At 51.1% G+C, this 25376-nt stretch overlaps 1 protein-coding gene across 2 annotated transcripts; it reads left to right on the top strand.

The window, feature by feature from the left end:
• The first annotated feature begins 264 nt into the window (after nt 1-264).
• On the top strand, nt 265-25074 carry CHAF1A (chromatin assembly factor 1 subunit A). 2 transcript variants are annotated; one of them, XM_065933612.1, is made up of 15 exons: nt 265-544; nt 3138-3188; nt 4815-5677; nt 11566-11622; nt 14224-14453; nt 14589-14649; nt 15009-15077; nt 16077-16303; nt 16830-16998; nt 17151-17231; nt 17629-17721; nt 18417-18669; nt 19220-19710; nt 24017-24113; nt 24591-25074. In XM_065933612.1, the coding sequence occupies exons 1-15, from the start codon at nt 265-267 to the stop codon at nt 24689-24691; spliced, it is 3123 nt and encodes a 1040-aa protein (XP_065789684.1). In that variant the 3' UTR covers nt 24692-25074. The 2 variants fall into 2 exon arrangements, with proteins under 2 accessions (XP_065789684.1, XP_065789693.1); XM_065933621.1 differs by lacking the exon at nt 265-544 and adding an exon at nt 826-1000.
• The last annotated feature ends 302 nt before the right edge of the window (nt 25075-25376 follow it).

Here is a 25376-nt window from a genome sequence, read left to right as displayed (position 1 = left end):
AAAAAATTAGTCTTCAGCCTAATCGCAGTTTCAGGCTGTCACCGGCGCGCTGCGTAAAGCGTTTCGTCGTGACGTAGGAGCCTGACTGTCCTGCCTCCTACGGGCTCAGCCAATCACAGTGTCGAACACTCAACTTGACATCACCCATCACCAATCGCAGGACATCTACTGCCCGTCAATGACAGGCCTCAGTGAGGAAGCCCCGCCCTCCACTAGAATATCAATAGGGTAGCCATGGAAAGAAAGGAAGCCTCGGTTCTCGCGATGATGCTCCCGGCGCTCCCCTCTTCCCGAGTAGGGCCGTCACGTGACGCGGCATCACCCAATCGCCGTGTGGGCCGCGGGGGTCGCCGCGGTTCCCGCCAAATACGAGCGCGACGAGCGCGGCGGCCGCGGCAGCAGCGGCGCGGGCGGGAGGGCGAGCAACAGCGGCCGCCTGAGCGGGGCCCGCTCTTCCGCCGCCTGAGGGGAACTCGAGACGTCGCCCGCGCAATGCTGGAGGAAGCGGAGTGCGGGGCGCCGGGCGCCCGGGGAGAGGGCGCAGGTCGGTTCCAGCCCTCGCTGAGGGAAAGGGGGGTCGCGGCGCGCGGCCTGTGCGGGCCGAAGCGGCAGTTGCGGGCAGACTGGCCTCCTGGCCTGGGCCCAGTGCTCTGCATCTGGCGTTGGGTCCGTGGAGCCGTTACAACCCCGGGGAAGGGCCTTGCGACCCGAAGGGCACCCCTTTGACGTTATTGTTGCAGCCACGACCATTTTTTTTTTCCGGCGCTTTTACGTCAGTTCGTCCTTCCAGAGCGCTTTGCGGTGACGGGTGTGTGTGTAACCCGGAGGGGAAACTCAAAGAGGCGAAAGGGCCGGATTTGTTGGTTAACGAGTGCGTTTGTGTCCCCCGGACAAGTTGGACCCTGCAGCGGCGCTATGGCCGGATGGGGAAACTGAGGTCCGGGGTCCCACGGGGTCGGGGGACCGGAACAGCTCCGTCTAAGGGTCAGGGCCAGCCCAGGTAAGAGGCCCGGGTGGTAGGGGTCCTGGGTTCTTGATGCTGCCGGATATGCAGGAAGACCTATCTTTCTCCTTCCTGTGTCTTGGGAGGGGGCTTTCTGGCGCCTGGCAGGCCCTTTACGTGGGGTGGCGAACTGAGGAGGACCAGACGGCTTGTCTCCCCTGCTCCACTCCCATTTTGCCCCCAGGACTTGGCGCAGTGCTTGACACATAGTAGGTGCCAGTATTAACTGGTTGAATGAATTAAGTGTTGGTAGGGACATCTGCTAATCTAGTTCAGAATTTCTCAGCCTCAGCACTATTGATACTGGGGCCCATCCTGTGCACTGTAGCAGCATCTCTGTCCTCCACCCATAAGATCTCAGTAGCAAACCTTTCTCATCTGGGACAACCAAAAATGTATCCACTGTCAAGGTGCCCCCTAGGTGAGAAGCACTGTGCTAATTGCTTCCAGACTTTGGGATTTCAAAGAGACAGAATTCATATAAAGTTGGGGCTGATTGTCATGGACAGTCATTGGATCCAGTATGGATGTTTAAGAAATTTACAAAGCACCTTCTGTTATTATGACCAGGTTATCCTAAAAGGGGAGGATGTTTTAATGCCAGGTAAAATTAGAAGGGATATAGTCTCAGAATAAAGAGCAGTGTTAAGTTTGTTTAGAAGTGTTTGTTAATTGCACGTATACTGTTGAATAGACTTGAGTCCCTGGATGGGATCCCTTTTTATGTCGACTGGAGGTCACCTCTGTTCTGCTTGTATCAAAGCTGGTGACTCAGGGCCATGCGAATAAATCCTTGTGATTGTCTGAAAATTAATTTAAGTGGCTAAAGATTGTGTATCCTTCAACAGGGGCGGGGAGGAGTTCATGTTTTTGACAACTGAAAACTTGGGAATAATACTATCTTGAAATGGGAAGAAAGGAAATGTCTTCTGGGTACTTTCTTGTATTTCTAGCTTGGAAGCAGGTAGAGTAGGTTCATCTATGGGCAGTTGAGTTTTTTTAGAAAGCCAGGATCTGATTTTTAAAAATACCCACTCATATGTATCTTAAAAAAAAAAAGAATGTAGGTTAGCCAAAATAACTAGACTTTTCCAAGCCAGATCTAGCAGATGTCAGCTTCTCAACTTATTCTAGCCATTTGAAGATATTTATTCAAGGACTTAGTTCTGTTTATGGTCATTTCTGTACCAGTTTTGATACTGTTATGCTTTTTTTTTTTTTTTTTTTTTGCATATTTCTTTCCCCCCTGTGCAGGAAAATATCCTCCCTTACCATTTCTTGACTGTGCTTCAGCTCCAACTTGGCAGGCTCGAGATGCTTTAACTTGTATCACCTTTTATAAACACTATTTTAAAAGAAAATAAGCCCTATACCAATTGTACAGATTTGTTGGTGGGGAGGGGTTGGATTGGAGGAGGATGTTTGGGCTCCTATTATGGTAAAATCAGCTGATTAAATGTTTTCTCTCATCTCTAGTTTCCTTACTTGATTTCCTACTACCTGCCAGGCCCTGAGCCCATGTGTGGAACAAGTCTGTGTACTGTCACAAAGCTGGTGTTCTGATAGGGGGAAAGACAGAAATGCAAAAGTCTCAAGTATGCTAAGTGCTCAAGGGAAATAAAACAAGAAGATGTGACAGCATTCAGGGTAGAATTTCTCAACCTACTGACATTTGAGATCAGATAATTCTCTGTGGTGGGGAGCAGTCCTCTGCATTGTGAGATATTTAGCAGTGTTCCTGTCCCTTACGCACTTGATGCTGGTAATACCCTCTTTCCAGTCATGACAACCAAAAATGTCCTTTGTTGTTCAGTTGCTCAGTTGTGTCTGACTCTTTGTGACCCCATGGACTGTAACCTGCCAGGCTCCTCTGTCCATGGAATTTCCCAGGCAAAAGTACTGGAGTGGGTTGTCATTTCCTTCTCCAGGGGATCTTCCTGACCCAGGAATCGAACCTGTGTCCCCTGCATTGGCAGGCAAATTCTTTACCACTGAGCCACCAGGGAATCCCAAGGATGGGGGTGGGAGTGCCCAAATCAGGCCCAATGGACAACCACTTTGTGTAGTAGGTACTGTATTTTCTGCTCCGTTGTTTCCAGCACTTAATAACATATCCTTTGACATTCATTCACAGCCATGGATTGCAAAGACAGGCCAGCTTTTCCAGTCAAGAAGTTAATACAAGGTAACTCTGGGAATGGGTTAAATATTTGTTCCTAGCTTATGTCCTTCATTGTTTTCTCAATTATTATATTTTTCATTTCCCTTGAGCAGAGGCAGGCCATCTCCTGGGGTCCTCATCAGAAGCATCAAGGGGGTGGAGGGGAGAAGACAGTTACATCTTACATTTGAAAGCTGGGGAATCCATTTCACTGCCTGCTGTTCCCAGGACCAAATGCAGAAGTTGCTGCTTTTACAGCTGAATTCCAGCATATTAACTTTGTAATATTTTTTCTCATGGAGGAAAAATATACTGTATATTCTATATACTGTAGAACAGGGGTACCCAACCTCTGTGATCTAATGCCTGATGATCTGAAATGGAACTGATGTAATAATAATAAAATGCACAATAAATGTAACCGTCCCCTCACCCTTTGTCCATGGCAAAACTATCTTCCACGAAACCTGACCCTGGTGCCAAAAAGGCTGGGGACCACGGCTGGAGAGAATTTCACAGGCATCCTAGCCTCTGCTCCCAAGTTGTCAAAGGCAGTAACATCTCTTGATGTTGCCAGATGTCCCGTGGCAGGCACAGCTGTCCCTGGTTGAACAACTTTTTACAGGAAGTGTCTCAAAATCCTTTCATGCAAAAGGGAGGAATGAATTTACCCTTAGGCCAGATTAGTGGCTGGACTATATAAAAAGGATGGTTTTTGGTTTTCCAAGCTTGGTTATCTGGTTCCTCTGTAGCAGCTGGCCTTCTCCTGTCATGACTGACAGCAAGGTTGGTGTTGGTAGGAGTTGTATGAAGGGCAGCCACCTTCTGAGGTTAAAGGATTAGGGGCAAACCATAGAATCCGAGGGCATGATCATCTTATAAACTAAGCCAGAACAGGTTTATGTGTTTGGTCTACATTAGAAGGTAGTTAACATGATGTTTGGGTGTTTGAGTACAGGCAGACTCTGTAGGAAAGTCACCCATCTGCATTTCCTCAGTCTTCCATGTGCCTATCTCTTGGAACCATCCAGAAGGTTGACATGCAGTGGGAGGATACTTGTTTCATAGGCAAGAAAAGCTAACAGCCTGGAGTGCTAGGGGCAGAACAAAATCTTTCTGCAAATGGATCTGTCTCTTTAGCTTTTGGAACCAGATGCACTTATCTTCACATGGGATTTCCACCCATAATAAATAACTTTAGAATTTGAACTGGATCTCAAAGAGATCAGAAAGTGTCTTCGAAATTCTTGCAAAAGTCCCTGCTCTATAAGCTTGTCAGTGTTTGGGGATTTTGTTTATTTTCCATTTCTCTTTTTGTTTTTGTTTTTTTGTTCATTTGTTTTTGCTTTTAATTAGGTTGTTGGAAAAGTCCATAATGAAAAGACTTGTTGTTTCGTCACTAAATCGTGTCCAACTCTTTGCAACCCTATGGACTGCAGCATGCCTGGCTTCCCTGTCCTTCACTATCTTCTGGAGTTTGCTCAAACTCATATTCAATGAAAAGATAATCCCCTTTTAAACTTTAGATATCCTCCCCACCCCCAAGTACATCAAGGTTGTTCATTTTTTGAGAACATGGAATGTTAAAGTATTGATTGTCACTCTTCACACTGTCACTTAAAAGAGGTCCTCCTTCTCTTCTGGTTTCAGCCCGACTGCCATTCAAGCGCCTGAATCTTGTCCCCAAGGAGAAAATTGATGATGGCTTGGACGACACAGGGGGCTCTCGGGGTGGCCCTATGCAGACTCAAGTCCACGACTTAGAAACCTCTTTGGACCACTTGGAGAACTGTCACATGGGTTCCAACATAGATTTTAGGCCAAAACTTGTCAATGGGAAGGGACCCTTAGATAACTTTTTAAGAAGTCAAGTTGAAACCAGTATTGGCCAGACTGTGGTCATAATCGATTTGACAGAGGACTCGAGCAACCCCCCGGACAACATGGTGGGCCACAATAAACTGACTTCTGTAGCCTCCCCCGCTCAGAAGAACATAAATGGGGTCCCAGACAAAGCTGGAGATGACAGGGGGCTGCCAAAGCCCAGTCAGAAGGACGAGCTGGCGAGTCCCGAAGAGGCCCTTTCAGAAGTTCCATGCAAGACAGAGGCAGGGGGTGCTGACTCAGGGGGTGCAGACAGGAGAGAACTCGCACAGAGGGGCTCACCCCAAAACTGTCCTGAGCTGACTGGTGACCTGAGCACGTGCTCTGAGAAGGACCGGGACGGCTGGAGCGAAGCCGGGGGCATCCTTTTCAAGGGGAAGATGCCCGTAGTCGTCTTGCAGGATATCCTGGCCCCCAGACCGCCAGCCAGGTCTCCTCCTGCCACTCCTCCGGGCCAGGCTGTGCCTTCTGAGAGTGAGACGCCGGAGTCCAGCCCAGAAGAGGACTTGGCACTGAGCCACTCGTCCTTGAGCTCATCCTCTCCCACCAGCTCCCCCGAGGGGCAGTCTGTGCCTACAAAGCTGCATACAGGCCCCAGCCCCCTCCCTGCCTCCACACCTGTCTGCAGAGTGAGTACCTCCCCCGAGTCAGTGCTGCCTGAACCTAGAGGCTTGCATCCGGCCCCTCTTCACCCAGGGATCCTGTGTGACCCAGCTGGCTAGTGGCTGAGTGAGTGTGGCCACAGATGAGCTCCTGTGACCTGCGCAGGTCCAGGGCAGAATTCTTTCTGATATCGAGAGCCACTGAATTGTTTATATTTGTTGTTACTGCGATGTGCACCAATGTGTGTGTCCGTGCCTTCCTGGTAGCCTGTTCACACTTAAATAATGGTGCTGTTCACCTTAGCCACACTAGTGACTAATGGCTGTGATCCTCAAGTTAGCCTTTGTATATACATACATATATTATTTTAGATGTTTATTTGGTTGCACTGGGTTTTAGTTGCAGCACTTAGGGTCTTTGATCTTTGTTGTGGCATGCAGGATCTGTAGTTGCATCATGTGAACTTAGTTGCGGGATGTGGGATCTAGTTCCCTGACCAGAGATCAAACCCGGGTCTTCATGCATTGGGAACACAGAGTCTCAGCCCCTGGACCACCAGGGAAATCCTTCAAGTCAGCCTTTAGCTTCTGCTCCAGGCACTCCTATTCCAACACAGGAGTCATACAGCCATTGCTGGTAAGCATTCGGCGTTGCTTATGAGACCCAAAGACAGCAGGAAGAACAAAACAGGGCATCCTGAAGGGTCAGCTCTCATGACTGCCCGTCTTAAAACCTCACCTGGAGAAATGAGAACAGAAAAGACCTGGCTTCATGTTTAAGGACCCGGGCAGGTGGCTTTGGAAATTTCTGTTTCTGTTACTGGCTTCCAAAGGACATAATGGCAAATGTCTCTCTTCTCACCTGTCCTTGAGATCCTATGGGTAGCACTGAATCAATTAATCAAAAATCACAAAGCATATTTCACAGTATCTGTGGTTTGAGGGTTTTGTAGCACTTGTATGTGTTCATATTGGACTTTCACGTAAGATTGGATCCTGGAGTGAGTTGTTCATTTTCTACTGTACCTGCTTCATTTGACCATAAACCGCCTACCTTGACTGCTTTCTGAAATTCCCTAGCATATTAGCTATTTTTCTAGATGATTCCATTTCGTATCTTTTATCTCCCAAGGAGATTGGAGAATGGGGAAAGTGGCTTCCTCTTTGGGTTCACAAAATATCAGTCAAGTGCAGGGTCATCTTTTTTCCTTCTGAGTTTCTAGATGTGTCAGACTGCGATACTCTGCTTTTAAACTCTCATCTGAGCCGTCACCCAGACTTTCAGAACCTGAGTTTGGGTCCCATGCCATCAGCCATCTTGTTCTGTTTTGACCCTCCAACGCACAGAATCCTTGCTGCTTCTGCGTTGCAGAACTATTTTGTCACATGACTGGTGACAGCCAGTGAGCCCGGAGAACAGAACATGTACACGTTTTCATATTCCTTCATAACTTTGTTTTTTAACAAAACATAGCCAGGTCCCAGGACTGGGAGGCCACGCTGTTGGGGCTTGTCACAAAGCAATGCTACTTCCTATGCATTGGCCTAAATGCTGTAACCCAGCTGAGCGCATGGACCAGGCGTGCTGAGTTTACAAATCCTGCCTCTGAGACCACGATCTGACTCCATACACAGGCTTGGGGTTTTAGATGTTCTAGAAGACAGTGTTACCACTCAGCTTTGCAAACAGTTCATGCTGCAGAATTGCCCCAGTCACCCACAGCATGAGGTAGAGCCCCCTGATGCTGGGCGACACCACATGTGTGAGAGTGAAATGGAGCGATCACCAGGAGATGCCTGAGGGCCTCGCTGGGGACAGCCCAACTCGCCTTGCACACTCAGTTTGTGGTTTTATCTCCTCATCTTTCAGGAGTGCTGGATCTCCTGAGTGGTTGGTTTTTGTGTTTGGTACCTAACATTAACAACTTTCCCTGCCGTGGGCCGAGGTTCTGCCTGACCCCTGTTACTGAGGGGAATTCTTTTCTTTTTCCATTTTGTTTCTGCCCTCTCCTCTCCACATTGTAGGCAGAAGCTTGCTAAAGGCTTGCAGATTGTTTCTTATTCACATGTCGTGTGTGTGATTTTTATTGGGCTCAATTTATCCTGGACTTGGTATCATAAATCTGCATTGCTGGTCCATGCGTGCGTGCATGTGTGGGTGAGGGGGAGATCCAGCTTGTTAAAATGCAGATCATGCCGTCCCTTCATCTAGAGAGTCTCACTTTGAAAAACCACTTAGGAACACCTTTTCTAGATAAACCCAGGTCTCTTGACTAGTCAAAGTGTGGCTGTTTGGCCTCAGAGCTTTTACCGCCTGGGATAGAGCTGTTTCTCCAGTTTGTTTGCAGAGAAAGGTTTGATTAGCCCGCGTTATTGATGACTCAGATGTTTGTTCCCTAAAGGACTGTGTGGATACAGTGGTGTTACCAGAATCTACGCCTTGCCTCTGTACAGTTGCTGGAACTCTTCAAATTATATTAAATTATGGTAATTTAAATTATACAAGTATTAAATGCTCTGGTTTTTAAAAAAAGAATCACTGAACCGTCAAAGCCCCTTTTGGCTTTTTCCTGTCCCCCAGGTTGCCACTATAGTTGTCTTACTTGGCTCTGTGTGGTATGTATGTGAGGGATCCCTGGGAATATACAGTATCATTTTGTTTCCTTACATGAGCCTTATACTGTCAATATGTTTCTTTTTTATTCCAGGGTATGTTTAACTGTATTTTACACTGGGATGGGAAAATGTATGTCTTTTTAACTGCTGTACTGTATGCAGATGGTGTGGATAAATTGCAGTTTGCACAGTCATTCTCGTTGATGGATATTTCTTTTTTTCTTTTTTTTTTAAGTATTTATTTATCTGCCTGCACTGGGTCTTAGTTGCAGCCCGACGGATCTTCCAGTCATCTTCATTGTGGCATGTGAATGCTCAGTTGCAACATGCGGGATCTGACCAGGGATCAAATCCTAGGCTTCCTATATTTGGAGCCCTGAGTCTTAGCCACTGGACCATCAGGGGAGTCCAAATGGATATTTCTGTCTTCTCTTGCTTCTCAGCCTTGATGGATGATAATTGTCCTGAGCTTCCCTGAGTGGTTGTTCAGCAGAAGTGCAGGCTTACAGGACTGGTCGTGTCAGTGTCTGCGTGCTGACCGTCCCCCACGCCTGGGGCACTTAGAGTCGTGTCTCCCCTCCACTTGCTCTCCCTTCCCTGCTATCAGGGTACTAGCTGCTGTGGGACCTCCCTCTCCTCACCTCGCACCTGCTCCTGCTCTGGGCTTAGAAGTTAGACCTCCTTCTGTATCATACCAGACTGAGGGGGCTCTGGAGTTCTCCCGAATACAGTGCAGGAATTTTACTGCACAGATGTGGTAACGTATGTCTTGGCTCTTGGGTAAGTTGATGTATCTGTTTTAACCTCATACTAGAATCCTGGGTCTTATTTTTGGTAGCTGAGCTCCAGATAGGGCTTCCCTGGTGTCTCAGGAGGTAAAAGAACCTATCTGCCAATGCAGGAGACACAGGTTCAATACCTGGATCAGAAAGATCCCCTGGAAGAGGGGATGGCTACCCACTCCACTCCACTGGAGAATTCCATGGATGGAGGAGCCTGGAGGGCTACAGTCAATGGGGTTGCAAGGATTTGGACACGACTGAGTTGCTAAAACTAACACTTTGCAGATAAGTAAAATGTGTGGCCTGTATTTTGAAAGAGTTCTATAAATACTTAGGCCAAATATCAAGAAGATAAAGTTATAGCTGTTCAGTAAGGTTTATCCAAATGTCTGGTAAAGCAGAAGAGACAGTTTTAAGTGAAATTGCAGTTGCTGTGATTGTTGGGTGTCATGATGCCAGCTTCTGGTAGTCATGTGAACTCTTTCATTCCTGGACTCACAGCACAGGGTAAGATTTGGAAGGGGCCTGATTCTGCAGCTGAATCTCAGCAAGTATGGGTAAGACCAAACAAACAACGTCTTCCTCCACAAACGCCCTGGTACAGCGGGGTGTGGCAGTCACGTTTTGTGCTGTACTCTTCGAATACAAAGGACAGTGACATAGATACAGCGCCTTCCAAACCCTGCTACCTACTCCTTTGTTGTGGGGGAGAAGTCTGCAGGTTTGGCAGGCAAAGTGGATGCTTTTTCGTAAGTGCTTGGTTAGACAGCTTTGGTGTGGGCACCTGGCTTAGAGAGGCGGGGTTGAGCACTCTGCTAGTCACATGGCTTTCACATGGCCAGGCTCTCCTGAGGGAAGGCTTGGTCCAGAAAGGACTCAGTGTGTCCCTAGTAAGAAAGGTATCTTATCTGTATGCGTTAATCTGTAGGAAGTCTTAGGGCAGGTGCCCTGAGAGAGAGAGAAAGCACTGTTTTCATGTAGTTCTGTCAGTATGTCAGACAGTTTCGAGAGAGATGGGCTTTTGGTTTTTCACCTTGTCTCATTTCTTGGCTGTGAAAGATGAGCCTGGGCAGGGAAGGTGGGTATTTCTTTCCAGCCCAAGTTCTCCCCGTTGCTTGTCCAGTGAATGGTGCGATTGCCAATACCCTGTTCTGGAGGGAGCTTAAACCACTAGCCCGGACTTGTGCGTATTCCTACCGGGAGCCATTTGCCAGCATGGTGAGGGAGCCCAGCCGTGTGTTTTGGTCTGTCCTTGCAGCCCAGGCACAGTATGCAGCAGGGTGATTGAGAACGCTATGTTCTAGAACATAGGGGTTCTGGACTGGATCACCACTTCTGGCCAGGTGACCCTTTATCCTGGACGTTCACTCCATGTTCTAACAGGCAAAGCCACAATGGGCAAGAAGTACAAGTTTGTGGCCCACGGGAATCCAAGCCCACATGTCTTCCTTGAGTCACATGGTATTGATTTGTAGACATGACAGGTAAACCTCTGAGCTAGTGCAGATTTGGTTCCAGATTCCCCTGCAATAAAGTGCATGTCACAGTAAAGCAAGTCACGTGGCTCTGTTGGTTGCCCAGTGCATGTAAAAGTTATGTTCACACTATGCTGTATGCAGTAGCATTATATCTTTAAAAAGTACATACCTTAATTAAAAAAATACTCAACTGTGCAACTTCCCTGATGATGCAGTGGTGAAGACTCTGCTCTCCCACTGCAGGGGAAGTGGGTTTGATCCCTGGTCAGGGAACCAGGATCCCACAGACTGCACAGCGTGGCCAAAAAAAAAAAAGCTTCACTGCAAACACTGCCATCGTCTGAGCCCTCAGTGAGTCGTGGTCTTTGCAATAGTAACATCAAGGATCACTGACCACTGATCACCACACCACGTGTAACAGTGAGAACGTTTGAGACTTGAGGATTACCAACATGTGACGCAGAGACACAAAGGGGCAAATGCTTTTGGGAAAATGGCGTTGATAAGACTTGCCCAATGCAGAGTTGCCACAAACCTTCATTTTTTTTTTTTTTTTTTTTTTTAACGCATTATCTTGGAAGCAAAAGAAAACAAGGTGTGCCTGGACTCACAGAAAACCTCCACTGTCTTCCTTCCTGGGGAAAAGTAGAAGGAGCAGCTGTGCAGGGCTGCATGTCTGCAGGACTCAGGACTCGACCTCCACAGTTGCTTACAGGACTGCTGCTCTGTGTCTCCCCAACGCCAGGGCCCTGGCTATGGCTCTTGATATCGAACTTGGCCTCCATTTTTGGTCATCTGCCTTCCAGCCTCACTTAGTATCTCCACATGCACACATATGTGCTTTCATTGGAGTTTATGACCCAACCAAGATGTTCTGGTTCTGTTTGCTGTAACCGGTCACCCAGAAAGGTTTCCATTGTTGTTTTGCAGAGTGTTGGCCCCCACCCCACCCTGACCTCCCCTTGAGGACCGTTCAGTGTTAAACGTGTTGAAGTGATTGAAACAACCCGTGTTCTTATTTCAGTGTCTTTCCTTTCAGATAACTAAGAAACTGGTCAGAGGCTCTGCAGAGAAGAACAAGATGAAACTGCAAAGGGTAAGGTTTGTCCCCTGAAGTAGCAAGTTCCCCAGCTGCACTCTTGGCAGTAAATGGGCAGCAAAGCCCTTTGCATGTCTCTGACCCAGTTTTTCACTTTCCCCTGGTTGTCCTGGGCAGCATTTTGGTTCTTGCTTCATTTTACATAACTGGGCCTCGTGTTTGTAGCTTGCATCACTTTGAGATTTGCTGAATCCTGAGGTTTCGCCTGTAGTCTTTTCTAAAATTTTACTAGAATCAGTACTGTCATAATAGTTAGGCATCCCCATTGTAGGGTTTACTTTGTCTTTTTTTCTATTTTTTGGCTGAGCCACTTGGCATGTGGGATCTTAGTTCTGTGATCAGGGATTGAATCCATGCCTCCTGCAGTAGAAGCTTGGAGTCTTAGCCATTGAACCACCAGGGAAATTCCCCCCCCCCCCATTGTAGTTTAAAATTGTGTTAAAAAGAACCCAGTTCCTCTCCCTGCACCCCATGCTCCTAATGGTAGATCAAAGTCACATCCCTCCTGAGGCACTGTAACAAAGGCCCTTACACCTTGTGATGGGTGATTACTGTAAAGGGGTTCCCTGTTGAGTCTTCTTTTATCTGGGGGGGGTCACATTGTTACACACAGCAATGCGGGGCCTTCTTTCGTACTGAGTGAATTGCAAAGAAAGTCATGGACTCTTCACCCGTCATCACCAGCTCAGGGAAGGGCCACCCATGACAGTCGGCTATGTGCTCATCCTTTTGGCTGCGTTCAGTTTTTGTGTTTCAGGTTTGATGGCTTTAATGTTTTTTAAATCTTTATTGAATTTGTTACAGTATTGGTTTTATGTTTTGGGGTTTGTTTTTTTTTTTTTGGCCGCAGAGGCATGTGGGATCTTAGCTCCCCAACCAGGGATTGAACCTTCACCCTCTTGCATTGGAAGCAAAGTTTTAACCACTGGACCACCAGGGAAGTGCTCCTGATGTCTTTTTGAAAGTTTATCTCATTCTTTTTGTTGGAATTTCAGAACTAGGCACCTGCTTGGCAGGTGTGGCTAAAGAGGTCTGATTTATGCCTGATTCCAGAAGTTTCCTGTCCTTGCAGTTAGCAGCGAGGAGACCCCCCCCCCCCCCCCCCCCGCCCCACTCTGCAGTTGCTGCTGGTTTCCTCACCCTATTACTTGTTCAGTTACTCAAGCCCCTGCTCCAAGTGTCCCACGAGGACATTTGGCAAGGACATTCCCAGGTCTCTATCAGCGTGCCTCCATGGCTTTTGTGATAGGGAGCAAACGTTGATCAGGGCAGGGTGTTCTCTAAGGACAAAGGCACAGTCATAGGCCCAGATGGAGAGCTGAGCTGTCGGACTTCTGCCAAAGGCGGGAAGCCTATGATGGTTCTTGTCCTGGAGAATTACCCAGTGCTATGAGAAGGTAGGGCTTCCTCAGTGGCTCAGTGTACAAAGAATCTGCCTGCAGCGTGTGCTTGATCCCTGGGTTGGGAAGATCCCCTGGAGAGGAGAATGGCAACCCACTCCGATATTCTTGCCTGGAGAATCCCATGGTCAGAAGAGCCTGGTGGCCTACCGTCCAGAGAGTCACAAAGCCTCTGACACGACTGACCATGTTAGAAGGTACCGCCCCTTCTGTCTGAGAGCTGAAACTTGTTCAGTGTGAATGCCACGTTATATAACAACTCAGTGCCCCAGGCCACATACAAATTCTTGGGAATGAGGAACCGATAAAATGAGATGTTCATGCTTCAGAGTGGTCTCCTCCTGCTGATGATGAGGAGGCCCAGGCATTGTCATGGATATCATGATGTCTCTTCTTAACCTCTGACCTTCTCAGATTCTGAAGAATGTTTGTTTGGTTTTTTGAGAAATGGTTTTAGAAATTTAAAAAATGTTTTCTTTTGAGAAATGGCTTTAAAGATTTAAAAAAAATTTTTTTTTGCTTATGTTTTTTAAATGTATTCTCATCTGTTCCCCACTGTTTTAAAACTTAACTCATGAGGTTTCCCGGCCTTGCCTCGTCCTGCTCCTCTCCCATTTCAAGAGAAATAAACCCTGTTGTCTAGAATAGTTTTGGAGGGAATGGAAAGAAAATGTCTTTTGGCTGTGGCATGCCAGGATCTTAGTTCCTCGACCAGGGATGGAACCTGTGCCCCCTGCAGTGAAAGTGCAGAGTAGTAACCACTGAGCCGCCAGGGAAACTCCAGGAAAATGTTTTTGTTTTGAGGGCAGGGAGGCAAAACCTACAGGTGTTTTAAATGTGTTTTTATTTTACCACACTTTTCTGAGCAAATAAATGTTACTCTGACCCAACAGCGGGTATCCCATGTAGGCAGCCGAGAAGGACTTACTTCATTTTTTTTAATTAAGTAAAAATTGACCCTCATTCCACGCTTGAAAATGGTTTCTTAAAGGCATCTTATTGTTAATCGCCCATGAGGCCCTGTGGCAGCCGGCCAATCCTCGTGGCCTTTCTCAGGGCAGAAGGAGATGTAATGGACCAGATTTTCCCTTCTGTGCATGTGCTGGCCGGCAGCCTCACACCTCCCCGTCCACCTGCACACAGCCTGCCCTCCCTGGCATCCGCCCGCGGGGCTAAACTGTATGCCATCTCTGTGCAGGATAAGGAGCGTCTGTGGAGGCAGTTGAAGCTCCAGGCCGAGAAGGAGGAGAAGGAGAAGCTGAGGGAAGAGGCCAAGAGGGCCAAGGAGGAGGCCAGGAAGAAGAGGGAGGAGGAGAAGGAGCTGAAGGAGAAGGAGCGGCGGGAGAAGCGAGAGAAGGATGAGAAGGAGAAGGCGGAGAAGCAGCGGCGCAAGGAGGAGAGACGCAAGGAGCGCCAGGAGGCTTTGGAGTGCGTGCCCCGCCCCCTCCATCTGGGGTCCCACACCCTCTGCCCTGTCCTGCTGTCACACCCCCCCCCCCCACCCCCCACGGGCATCAGCGCAGGCCTGGGCCAGCCCATGTCACTGAGAGTGATGTCTCATAGGGCAAAACTGGAGGAGAAGCGGAAAAAAGAAGAGGAGAAACGGTTGAGAGAAGAAGAGAAGGTAGAATGTGTTTCTAGATCTTACACCTTCCTGTGTTTGAGAAATGGGGCTTCTGCCTGATTGCTGTTGGATATTGCATGTCCTCCCTGAGGTGGCGGGGGCGGGGGGGCTGGGTAGGACTAACACTCCTGTAACTAGGCCGGTTGGGGTGCTGGCCCAGCCCTGCCTAGCTAGCTGTCTCCTCTGGTCCCTCTGCCCACAGGAGCAGCTCTAACCTTTGGAGTTGCCTGATACCCATTTGTGGGTTTGGCGAACTCACATTAAAATAATGCTTTCAATGTAAAAATGCTTGGAATTCAGTTACAGGGGCTTTTGCATGCTTAAGTTCTCTATTTCTCACCCTCATCTTTGCATTGCAGCGCATTAAAGCCGAGAAGGCCGAAATCACGAGGTTCTTCCAGAAACCAAAGACTCCACAGGCCCCCAAGGTGAGCAACTCGCTTCCTCTGGCTTTAATTTTGGTGTCTGTCTGGCTGTACTGTTCGAAAAATAAAGAGGCATCTTCTGACCTGCTGGCTCTGCTTTCATTGAGAGGGACATCCGCTGGCCCTGGGAGCTTTGATCTCCAGTAGAATCTGGAGGTTCAATTCTTATCATCCACTGCGCTCAGAAAGGCAAAAAGTGGCACATTTGCTCAAACTACCAAGTGTTTATAGAGGTTATGCTGGGATCCTTGAGGGAGAAAGACCAGTCTTCACCCTCAGTGGATGTCCACTCAAGATAAGAGGCAGGATTGAGCGTAAAACAACCCATGGGGTTCATTCAGCACAGGATTCTGCTTCCTGTCACCTTCTAGACCAGGCTCTGCCTGTGAAAACCACAGACCTCTGTCCCCACCCTCCTCCATGCTCCAGAGGTGCAAGGGTGTCCTTCCAGTTTTTTAACTGAGTATGTTTGTGTATTCATGTACCTAACAAATTATGAATTTATTGTTTATCGCTTTACTTAGTTGTATCTTGGATTCTTGCCACACTGGCCCTTCTTTATTCTTTTTCATTGCTGCAGTACTATGTCATGATGTGGGTGCATCATACTTTATACCCCCTTGCCATTGATTTCCATCCCCCCCCCCCAACAGTGCATGGGTATCTCAAACCTCTCTGGACCTGACTGATGTGTGAAGAAAAACATATTTATTTCTCTTTATGTTTCTCCATGATTCTCGGTGCAGTTGAACATCTCTTTGTGTTTGTTTATCATTTTATTTCTTTTTATTTATTTATTTTTCTGCCGATTCCTGTTTTTTGTCAGGTTAATGCAGGATTGGCTTTCTTCTGACCTCTGGCTCTTTATTATCTTGGTTTTCGTTCTTGGTGAGGTGTCTCCTTTGACACTGGGTCCCATGTCCGGTGGCTTCTCAATGCCTGCTGTGCAGGTCTGTCACACAGTAGGCATAGTGGTGCCATCACATCCCTTCTCCATTTCAGACCCTGGCCGGTTCCTGTGGGAAGTTTGCCCCTTTCGAAATCAAAGAGCACATGGTCCTTGCCCCTCGATGCCGGACTGCCTTTGATCAAGACCTCTGTGACCAGCTTGACCAGCTCCTCCAGCAGCAGAGCAGCGAGTTTTCCTTCCTGCAAGATCTGAAAAGCCGGCGGCCGCTCAGGTCTGGGCCCACTGTGCTGTCTAACCAGAGCACAGACCTCTCTAACAGGTTAGTTCCAGGGGAAGCTGCCGATTGCCCTTGGTGAAGTCAGAGAGTCCTGAGTGGCCAAGCAGAGCCCTGGTCACTACTGGGTCCCTTGGCCTTGACCGGTCAGCTCCCTCCCTGGCCTCAGGCCCCAGATTTCACTGCTCCAATAGCTCTCTCCTGGCTTCACCTCCAAAGTCTCCCAGGTGTGGTGACCTTGCAGAAAGTCCTGGCTCTGGAGTGCAGGCTGCCTGTCCTAGGTCCCCAGATTCCCCACCCCCCAGCTGGAGCTGCCGTCTGGACCACTTGTCTGGAGGGCTGCTCCCCAGCTCTTGGCGATGTACTTGTTTTCACATGCCCGCTTCTGTGTGTTCTGTGGGGCAGCAGCTCCCATCTGGTTCCTCTCTCCTCGAGCTGTGTTCCTGGAGTAAACGTCGGCCTGCTTTAGGGCTGCCTGTCTCTAGTGCCCATGACCTACCCCCGGGAGGAAGGATGTTGTGGTGGGCGAGTGCACCATGGAGGGGCCTTCTAAGCCAGGCTTTGTCTCCAGCGATGTGGTGATTGTGGAGAGCAGCAAAGTGGACGGCGTTCCTGAGCGGAGAAAGTTTGGCAGGATGAAGCTCCTGCAGTTCTCCGAGAACCACCGGCCAGCCTACTGGGGCACGTGGAACAAGAAGACGACAGTCATCCACCCAAGGGACCCCTGGGCCCAGGACAGGGTGAGTGTATGGGCACTGCTCCGACTCCTGTGTATCCTTTTCAGCATGGGCTTCTCCCAGGGCCCTGGGACTCCACAGAGTTCTAGCTTTCTAGCTCTGCCATTCCCTCCCGACCCTGGAGACGACAGTGACTGCTGTGTGTGTGCCCTCAGGACCTCCTTGACTACGAGGTGGACAGCGACGAGGAGTGGGAAGAGGAGGAGCCGGGAGAGTCCCTCTCCCACAGCGAAGGGGTGAGCATGGCAGGGGCCTGCAAGTTCCGGCCAGAGGGCTCCCTCAGACAGCATCTCAACAGCGGATTTATAGCTATTCTTGGAAAACCTTGTTTGGTGACACTCACCTGCCTGGTGGTGGACAGAGTAGCACCCAAATACTTCTGGGTGGGCCCGCCTGCCTCCTGCCACACCCGCTGCCTTGCTCTGGGCCCCACTTATCTGTGTTCTGCCTGGCTCTCCACCCCCACCAGAATATAGTGGGCTTGTAAATGGAACCCTGGCTGATCCTCAGGGTGTCCGTAGAAATGACACTTGAAGCACTGGAAGGCTGTTTCCTTTTTACGTGTTCACAGGTGAATTATAAGTAAAGCACATGTTGTTTCCACACGTTATCATTGTGCTTTTTTCTCTTGAGGACGATGACGATGACGTGGGAGAGGATGAGGATGAGGATGATGGTTTCTTCGTGCCCCACGGGTACCTGTCTGAGGATGAAGGAGTAACCGAGGTGAGGGGTGGACGGGAGGTGACCGGGCCAGAGCTTGGTGGCTGCTGACCTGGGGGTGGTTGTGTAGGTCTTCGCCCACCCTGCAGCCGATTCCTTGTGGACCTCACTTCTCAGGCTCAGCCTCACCCCTCGGCTTTCTCAGTTCTGCTGGTTGGTGGGACTTTTGAGGGAGCCATTTCCAGAGCTCTGAAGGCCTGCTGGGTCATGGGGAGACTGACAGGTGTAACCCTGCCAGTCACACTGGCACACAGGTCACACTTGGGGACCTGTGTCCTTCATACATTCTCAACCAGCGAGGCAGATGGGTCTTGTCAGGACCACAGTGTATCTGGTTTAGACAGTGGCATCATTCTGAGGTGGGAGAGGCCCAGCATGGTGATTTCAGCTCCAGGATCACATGTTAAGCAGAAAATCCAGAGTGGTACTGAGAGGTCTACTGAAGAGGTAATAAAAATACCTGTGACTCTCCAGTGAGGGCTAGAAAGGCAGGTACACCTAAGATACTTGAGGGTGAAAATGCCAGTTTTTCACTCTGAAAACACTCTCTGCCTGTAGTATTGCCAGTCAGGTGCCATCCACACTGGCCCTGAGTCTGCGAAGAGCTCTGCCCGCCTCCCACAGGCTGTCTCACTGTCCCAGAGGAGGGCACCAGGGAGCAGGGATCCTGAGCAAGTGTCTGCTCTCTAACCTGCCAGGAGTGTGCCGACCCGGAAAATCACAAGGTGCGCCAAAAACTGAAGGCCAAGGAGTGGGATGAGTTTCTGGCCAAGGGAAAGAGGTTCCGCATTCTCCAGCCTGTGAAGATCGGCTGCATCTGGGCGGCCGACAAGGATGGCGGTGCCGACCTGAAGGTGCTGCAACAGTTCACGGCCTGCCTGCTGGAGACTGTGCCCTCCGAGGAGGAGCAGACGCCCAAGGCCTCAAAGAGAGAGAAGAGGGACCAGCAGAGTGAGCTCCAGCTCTGGGCGGGAGCGGGGGCGGGGCGGGAGACTCCCTTGGTGGGTGGCCAGGTAACTCACAAGTTCTTCAAAGAAACAGCCAGAGCCAGTGCTTGCTGGGGAGGTGTCCTTTCTATGACGCTCTTGAGAGCTGTACAGGGTGGCTGCTTCAGTCATCCTGTTTCCCTGATGGTCACACACATTCTTAGCTCTTCAGAGCTGGGAGGGCCACTCAGAATGGGTGTATGAGGGCAGTTACTAAGGAAACGAACACAGGAGGTGAGGCCTGACAGTTTATTCCAACCAGTCCCGCCTCTTGAAGTGTGAGCCTCCCAGAGTCTCTCCTGGAGCAGTTCCTGTGTTTAAATCCACCCCTAAGCAGCCACCCGCACTAAACCTGTGGTGGTGGTGGTGATTTTGTGATGTAAGTCAAATCACTGCTGTGTGTCAGTTACGTCTCAGTAAACCAGGAGGAAAACAAGGCCACCCAAAGCAGACCGTGTCTCAGCCTCCCAGGGGCCGTGTTCATTCCGTCTCCCCCTGCTCCCTCTCCCCGCCAGTCCTGGCCCAGCTGCTCCCACTGCTGCACGGGAACGTGAATGGGAGCAAGGTGATCATTCGGGAGTTCCAGGAGTGCTGCCGCCGAGGACTGCTCAGCAGGGACGCCGGCAGCCCGGAGCACAGTGCCGCCAGCCCCCCAAGCCCTGGCGCTGCCCGTCCACAGACCCCTACCGCCGGCGAGGACACAGCCGTGCCCTCCAAGGCGAGGCTCAAGCGGATTATTTCTGAGAACTCAGTGTACGAGAAGAGGCCCGACTTCAGGATGTGCTGGTACGTCCACCCACAGGTGCTGAAGAGCTTCGCCCAGGAGCACCTGCCTGTGCCCTGCCAGTGGAGTTATGTCACCGCGGTGCCCTCAGCCACCAGAGAGGACAGTGGCAGCGTCCCCGCCCCGGGGCCCGGCCAGGGTTTGCCCGTCTCACTCAAGAGGAAGTCGGCGGGTAGCATGTGCATCACCCAGTTCATGAAAAAGCGCCGGCACGACGGGCAGGTGAGATGCCGCCATGGCTTGTAGTTTGTAGCAAACCTTCCTTTTAGGGCATGTTTAGATTTATGACAAAACTGAGGTAATGGAACTGACCAAAATGGAGGCCTGGGTGTAGAAGTTTCCTCACCCACCAAGCACCCCCAGCAGAGCCTGCGTGACTGTCATAGCTGATGAACCTACGGGGACGCACCCCTGTCACCCAGACTCCAAGGTTTACTGGGTGCGCTCTGGCAGCTGTGTGTCCTATGGGTTTGGACAGATGTGTGACGACGTGTGTGGCATCACAGTGTCGCACAGGGCCATGTCACTGCCGTCACACCGTGGTCTGCCTGTTGGTCCTTCCCTCTTTCTACCCTGGGCTGCCACTGGGCCTACTGCTTCCACTGGCTTTTTCAGTTAGTTGTGTGCCTTTACGCTTATTTCCTGTCTTTTCATGGTTTGACAGCTCATTTCTAAAGTGCTGAATGATGTTCCATGCAGCAGCTTCTGTTTAGTTAGTTTTTGTGTTCATTTAACACAGTTACTAAGTGCTTACTCCATGCCAGGTACTCTGCTAGGCCTTGTAGACAGTGGTGAGCAAAACGCCATCAAAGGGGAGGCAGACTGGATTCCATGGTGGGAGCAGCCATGTATCTGTATCCTGACAGCACATGGAGGAGGAAGCATGTGGCCCCATGTAGACAGGCCACGTGTTGGGAAGGCCTCGCCTCACCTGGAGGCAGGTGGACTTCCTGAGAGTCGCTGGTCCCCAGAGCGAAGGCTTCCACGCTGCCTGGACACACGGAGGCTGGGCCCCCGCCTCAGCCTTTCCTTGTTTGTGTTTGTTTCTGTTCCTGGTGTGTGAAGGTGATGGGTTTAGTCTCCTGGCTACTCTCACCTGAAGCCTGGTCTTGGTTGTGGGCACCAGTCCTCACTGAGGACAGTGTCTCATGCGGCTGAAGATCTTGGGAGACTCGAGTTTATGAGGGTGAGACAGGTGTGGTGATAGTTGGTCTCTCACTCACATCCGGGGCCCTTCTAGGGTGCTGTCGCTCCAGGCGGTACTGCTGGAGGCTGGAAGTGTGGGAGAAAGAAGGGAGCCCGCCTGTGCTCCCCATCCCCCACCCCTGCTCCTGCCGCATATGTGGGGAGGATGAGCAGGCGGTTGGCTCCTGGAGTGACGCCCGCACACCCATGAGGTCTTGGGTGTGATGGAAACCTTCTTCCTGAATCATCACAGCAAGAGGGAGCCAGGACAGTCCTGTGCAGTCATGGCGGCTGTCCTAGCCACTCCCTGACCCTGTCCCTGTCCGCCGTGGACACGGCTCGATACAGTAGCACCCACCTGGTTAGGAGTTAGGGACCCAGCCCCACAGACAGTTCCCTCCCTGGGCCTGGACCCAGAACAGGCCCTCATGTGTTCAAGCTGTGCTGAGCTGCAGAACCTCCTGACGGTCTCAGAAGACTGCACCTGTGGATGCTCAGGTTGAAACCAGCTGGGGAGCCAGTGTAAACGTGACCAGGGCTGGAAGGACCCTTTGGTGTCCTAATCCAGGCAGGGTTTGCGGGCTGCTGCCCTCATCAGCCCTCCCATGGGTTCTCATGGGGGACACAGCCACCTCGCTGAGTTCCCTCTGCTCTTCTTCCCCTCCAATGGCGTCCACACACGTGTTCACAGTCTGTGTCTCTACATGGAGAAAGATGGGTTAGCCCTTATCACCTGTTTCCTCTTGCACTTGACATGGATCCCTGTCCTTGGTGCTTTGTTATTTACTGAGAAAAGGTGCACCCCAGTAAACTGGAGGCCCCTCTCCCCAGGTAAGAGGGGTTGGTCTGTGAGAGTGAGTGACATGGGACGTTTCATCTGATGACACGCATGAATAGCAGTCAGTGCTATTCAGCCTCTCCCCGTTCACGGGCCTCAAAGGGGCTCCGAGGTCTGGCAGGATCTCACGGAGGGACACACGTTTGGTGGTTCTGGGTGTGCTGGCCCCAGCGGTCCTGACTCAGTGGGTCTGAGAGTAGGTGCTAACATCTGCACTTTAAAAGCCCCGTCTTGGAGCTTCCCTGGCTGTCCAGTAGCTAAGACTCTAAGCTTCCAATGCAGGAGGTGAGCGTTCAGTCCCTAGTCAGGAACCAGATCCCACATCCTTGCTTGTAACAGCACTTGGTCCCGTGGGACCATGTAGGCTCAGGGATTGTAAACACATGGAAGTTTGTTTACAGCAACAGGAAGTCCTTAGCTGGTGAGCACTGTGGTCTGGGGCCAGGCTCCTCATGTCTCCTGCTGCTCCTGCCTGTTTGTGGCCTTGTCTTTGTGGTCACAGAACTGCACTGCCAGCCAGCGAGATATGAGGATGGCCAAGCCTACCTGGGGAGGAGTCCCGTTTACCTGGAAGGAGGAGCAGACTCTACCTGTGTCTTTCTGACTGGATGCTCTGACCCAGCCACCCAGCTGCAAGAGAGGCTGGGGCCATGAGACCTTGACCACCTCCAGCAGAATCCTGGTGGTTTGGGACGGGCAGGCTGGAAGAGAGCTCTGGGCGTGCGCTGAGCTGGGCCTGCAAGGCAGAACACAGGAGCTGGGGAGACTTCCTGAAGGCTGAGTTGGTGGCTTGGGAAAATATGGATGGTGTGTATGAATATTTTAGAGCGGGTTGGGCTTTTTTAATTTATGGGAATTTTAGAAGCTTTTCATTTAGAGTTCCAACTAGTGTTATACTTTATGGGTTTACACAGTACCGTGATCAAGTGAGATGAGCTGGCTGTTAGGGGCCACTTCTGCCCTAAAGAGTGAGTGAGTGAGTGTGTGTGTGTCTGCCCCCCCAGCAACTCAGCTCTTTGGCCTTGTTCTGTTTTTGCATGGGCAGGGGCTCCGTCTGTCCTTTCCAGCCTCAGTGCTTGGTGGTGGTGACATGTCTTCCTAACTCCCAAGGCTGCGTGGCCAGCTGTGTGCCCTCTGCCTGCAATAGCAACAGCAGCATGTCAGGCTGTCCCCCGGCTGCATGTGCCGACAACCCTCAGCCCAGCATGTGGGACCCCATCCTGGAGCCTCACCTTAGAGGCTTGAGACCCGTCATGTGCCTGTGGGGCTGTGGGCTGCTGTTCCTCCCGCAGAGGGCTTGTGGGCCCAGAGCTGTCCTCATCCGTCTGCACTTGGCTCCCAGTGTGGAGGCCCGGGACTGGGAGACTAGAAGGATACCCGCCTGTCCCCTTGCTCACCAGACCCAAGCCTGCGTGGCTGGGGGTGGAGACCGCGCTGTCTGTGCTTCTGAAGCAGGTGCCTGGAAGCTGCCCTGCACCTCCCAGCAGCGCCCATGCCAGCTTGGGGCCATTCCTGCCTTGGAGGCCCTCAGCCCATGGAGCCCTCCTGGAGTTTCTACAGTAGGACTGAGGGGTCTGTGAGCGTAAGCTGTCTGCCAGCCGGGCTGGGACCGCAGGTACAGCAGACGGCCTCGCTGCACTGTCGTCCCTTTTCCAGGCAGACTCACAGAGTAGAAGGGCTCTAGGAGGGTGTTGAGCCCCTTGGAAGGGAGCCCAGCTCCATGGTCTCTGTCGACTCTTGGGCACAGGCGGTGTTTAGGATTGGTCCTGTTCCTTCCTCCTTCTGTGTCTCTGTCCCCTCTGGTGGAAGCCAGTGATAACAGCCCACCCCTCCTGACCCCCATTCTCGGGGTGCTGGTGGCATCTACATGGGCAGAACTGGGCAGAGTGGGCATCAGAGTAAAGAGTTCACAAGCGTCTGGCAGAGGGACCAAGCTTGGGCAGAGAAAACACTGACCACAACTACGTTCCCAGCCACCTCCTTATTCCAGCAGAGAAGATAATAATTCAGAGAAAGCATGTGCTTTGTCCATATCCTTTTTAAACCACAGCAGAGGACCACCCCCCCCCCCCCCCGATTTCTAATTTGAAAACAATAATGCATCATTTTTCTAACAAGGTAATTATCTATTAGTTCATCTAAGAGTACTCCCAAGGTTTTCTTTGATCGTAACTCTTGAAACACTAAGACTCCCCTGGTGACTCAGACCTTAAAGAATCTGCCTGCAATGCAGGAGACCTGGGTTCAGTCCCTTTGTGGGAAAGATCCCTTGGAGGAGGGCATGACTGCCCACTCCAGTATTCTTCCCTAGAGAATCCCGTGGACAAAGGAGCCTGGTGGGCTCCAGTCCATAGGGTCTCAAAGAGTCAGACACGACTGAGCAACTGACACTTGGACTTTGATCAGACTCCTCAGATGGCGTCTCCTGGATGGGCAGAGGGGGTCAGGCGTGCAGCAGTGGGTGGCGGGGGTCACACCAAGACACAGTGTGCCTTGTCTGTTCAGGTTGGCACTGGAGACCTGGACGGCTTCCAGGCGGACACAGAGGAGGAGGACGACGAGGAAGGCGACTGTGTGCTCGTGGACATCTCTTATGTTGGGGGTGAGCAGGGTACCACACCACCTCTTTTCCTTCAAGCCGGCAGGGAAGGGAAGGGGCAGTTAGTCACCCCCCAGCTCGCATCCTGTGAGTGATGGGGACTGAGGAAGAGGTCCTAAAAGGTGCTGGGCAGGCTGGTGTGGTGGTGGTGTGGGTGTCAGACCACCTGCCCTGGTCTGAAAGCTACATTCAGGAAACCAGAGACCTGAGGGTTGGTGAGGAGCTGTGTTAGGGAGGGGGGGTGTAGGGCCTCTGAACCAGGCTTCCCCAGGGCAGGGAGCTTGAGGCCGGCCACTGAGCCTTGCTGCCCACTTTCCTCATCTTTACCATGGGCTGCCCCTGCCCTGGAGAGTCAAGTGCAAAGCCTGCTGGTCAGAGCTGCAGAAGCACACAGCTGAAGCCCTGGTGAGAAGGCGGTGCCTGCCCGCCCTCCCCCGGAGTGGACCCAAGGCTGAAGCCCCTCCCTCTCTTGCCTTACAGACATCCAGGCCCCATGTGGAACCACTTCCGGAGCTGGAGGGTCAGTGGGGATGGACACCAGTGAGAGCCTCGTGGCCCCCAGCTCGCTTGGCCCGTCCTGAGCCGCCCAAGTGGCCCATGTATGTATGTAGAATGGTTAGGGTATTCTCGACGCCTCTCAGATACTTGAAAGTCCTGACTCCTGTGTAAAGAGCACTTTGCCCTGCTTGGCAGACCTCCCTGGAGGTTTGGAAAGTTTTATATAGGATACTTGGTTAGTTCATTTTGATATTTGTAAAAAAATTTCCCCCCAAAGCTACATATTAATCTGCCGTTTAATAAAGCATTATTGTGATGTGATGACCTGCATGGGGAGGGCCTAGTCGTGCCCCGTGGACCCTGGGCAGGCACAGTGACGAGACGCTTGTGAATGAATTAAAGCCCCTCGGATGTGGCGCAGCACCCGGACCTGACATGGACCTGTATAAACTATTGTCTAGCCTGACCTGGCGTGTCTGTTGTCTGTTCCAACACGTGGTGTCTGTGCGTGGTGTGTGCACTGCCCTGGGTCTGAGGCCAGCGCTCTGCTGTCCAGTGTCCGCCACCCCCCCCCCCACCCCCCCGGTTCCCCATGAGTGGACCTATGGCCTTTGTTTAAAGTTCAACGCTTCATACAAGTTCTGTCCCATCTCTTTGTTGTGAGGTCCTTGGCCTCCCTGCTTACCTCGTTCAAGGCCAGGGCTGCTCGGCAGGTGCTTGTGCTGGTTAACCTCTCCTGCCCCTTGGCTGGTGGACAGAGAGTGTTCC

Source organism: Muntiacus reevesi, chromosome 1 (assembly GCF_963930625.1).
Source record: "Muntiacus reevesi chromosome 1, mMunRee1.1, whole genome shotgun sequence".
NCBI lineage: Eukaryota > Metazoa > Chordata > Mammalia > Artiodactyla > Cervidae > Muntiacus > Muntiacus reevesi.
The sequence above is the reverse complement of the archived record's forward strand: the minus strand, read 5'-3'. Positions and strand labels throughout refer to the sequence as shown.

Bases quoted from the DNA above. Each gene is read 5' to 3' on its own strand.
- CHAF1A (XM_065933612.1), top strand. From the start codon at position 265: ATGATGCTCCCGGCGCTCCCCTCTTCCCGAGTAGGGCCGTCACGTGAC. The intron at 11,623-14,223 runs GTAAGGTTTGTC...ATCTCTGTGCAG, and splicing joins ACAAGATGAAACTGCAAAGG to GATAAGGAGCGTCTGTGGAG. The intron at 15,078-16,076 runs GTGAGCAACTCG...TCTCCATTTCAG, and splicing joins AGACTCCACAGGCCCCCAAG to ACCCTGGCCGGTTCCTGTGG.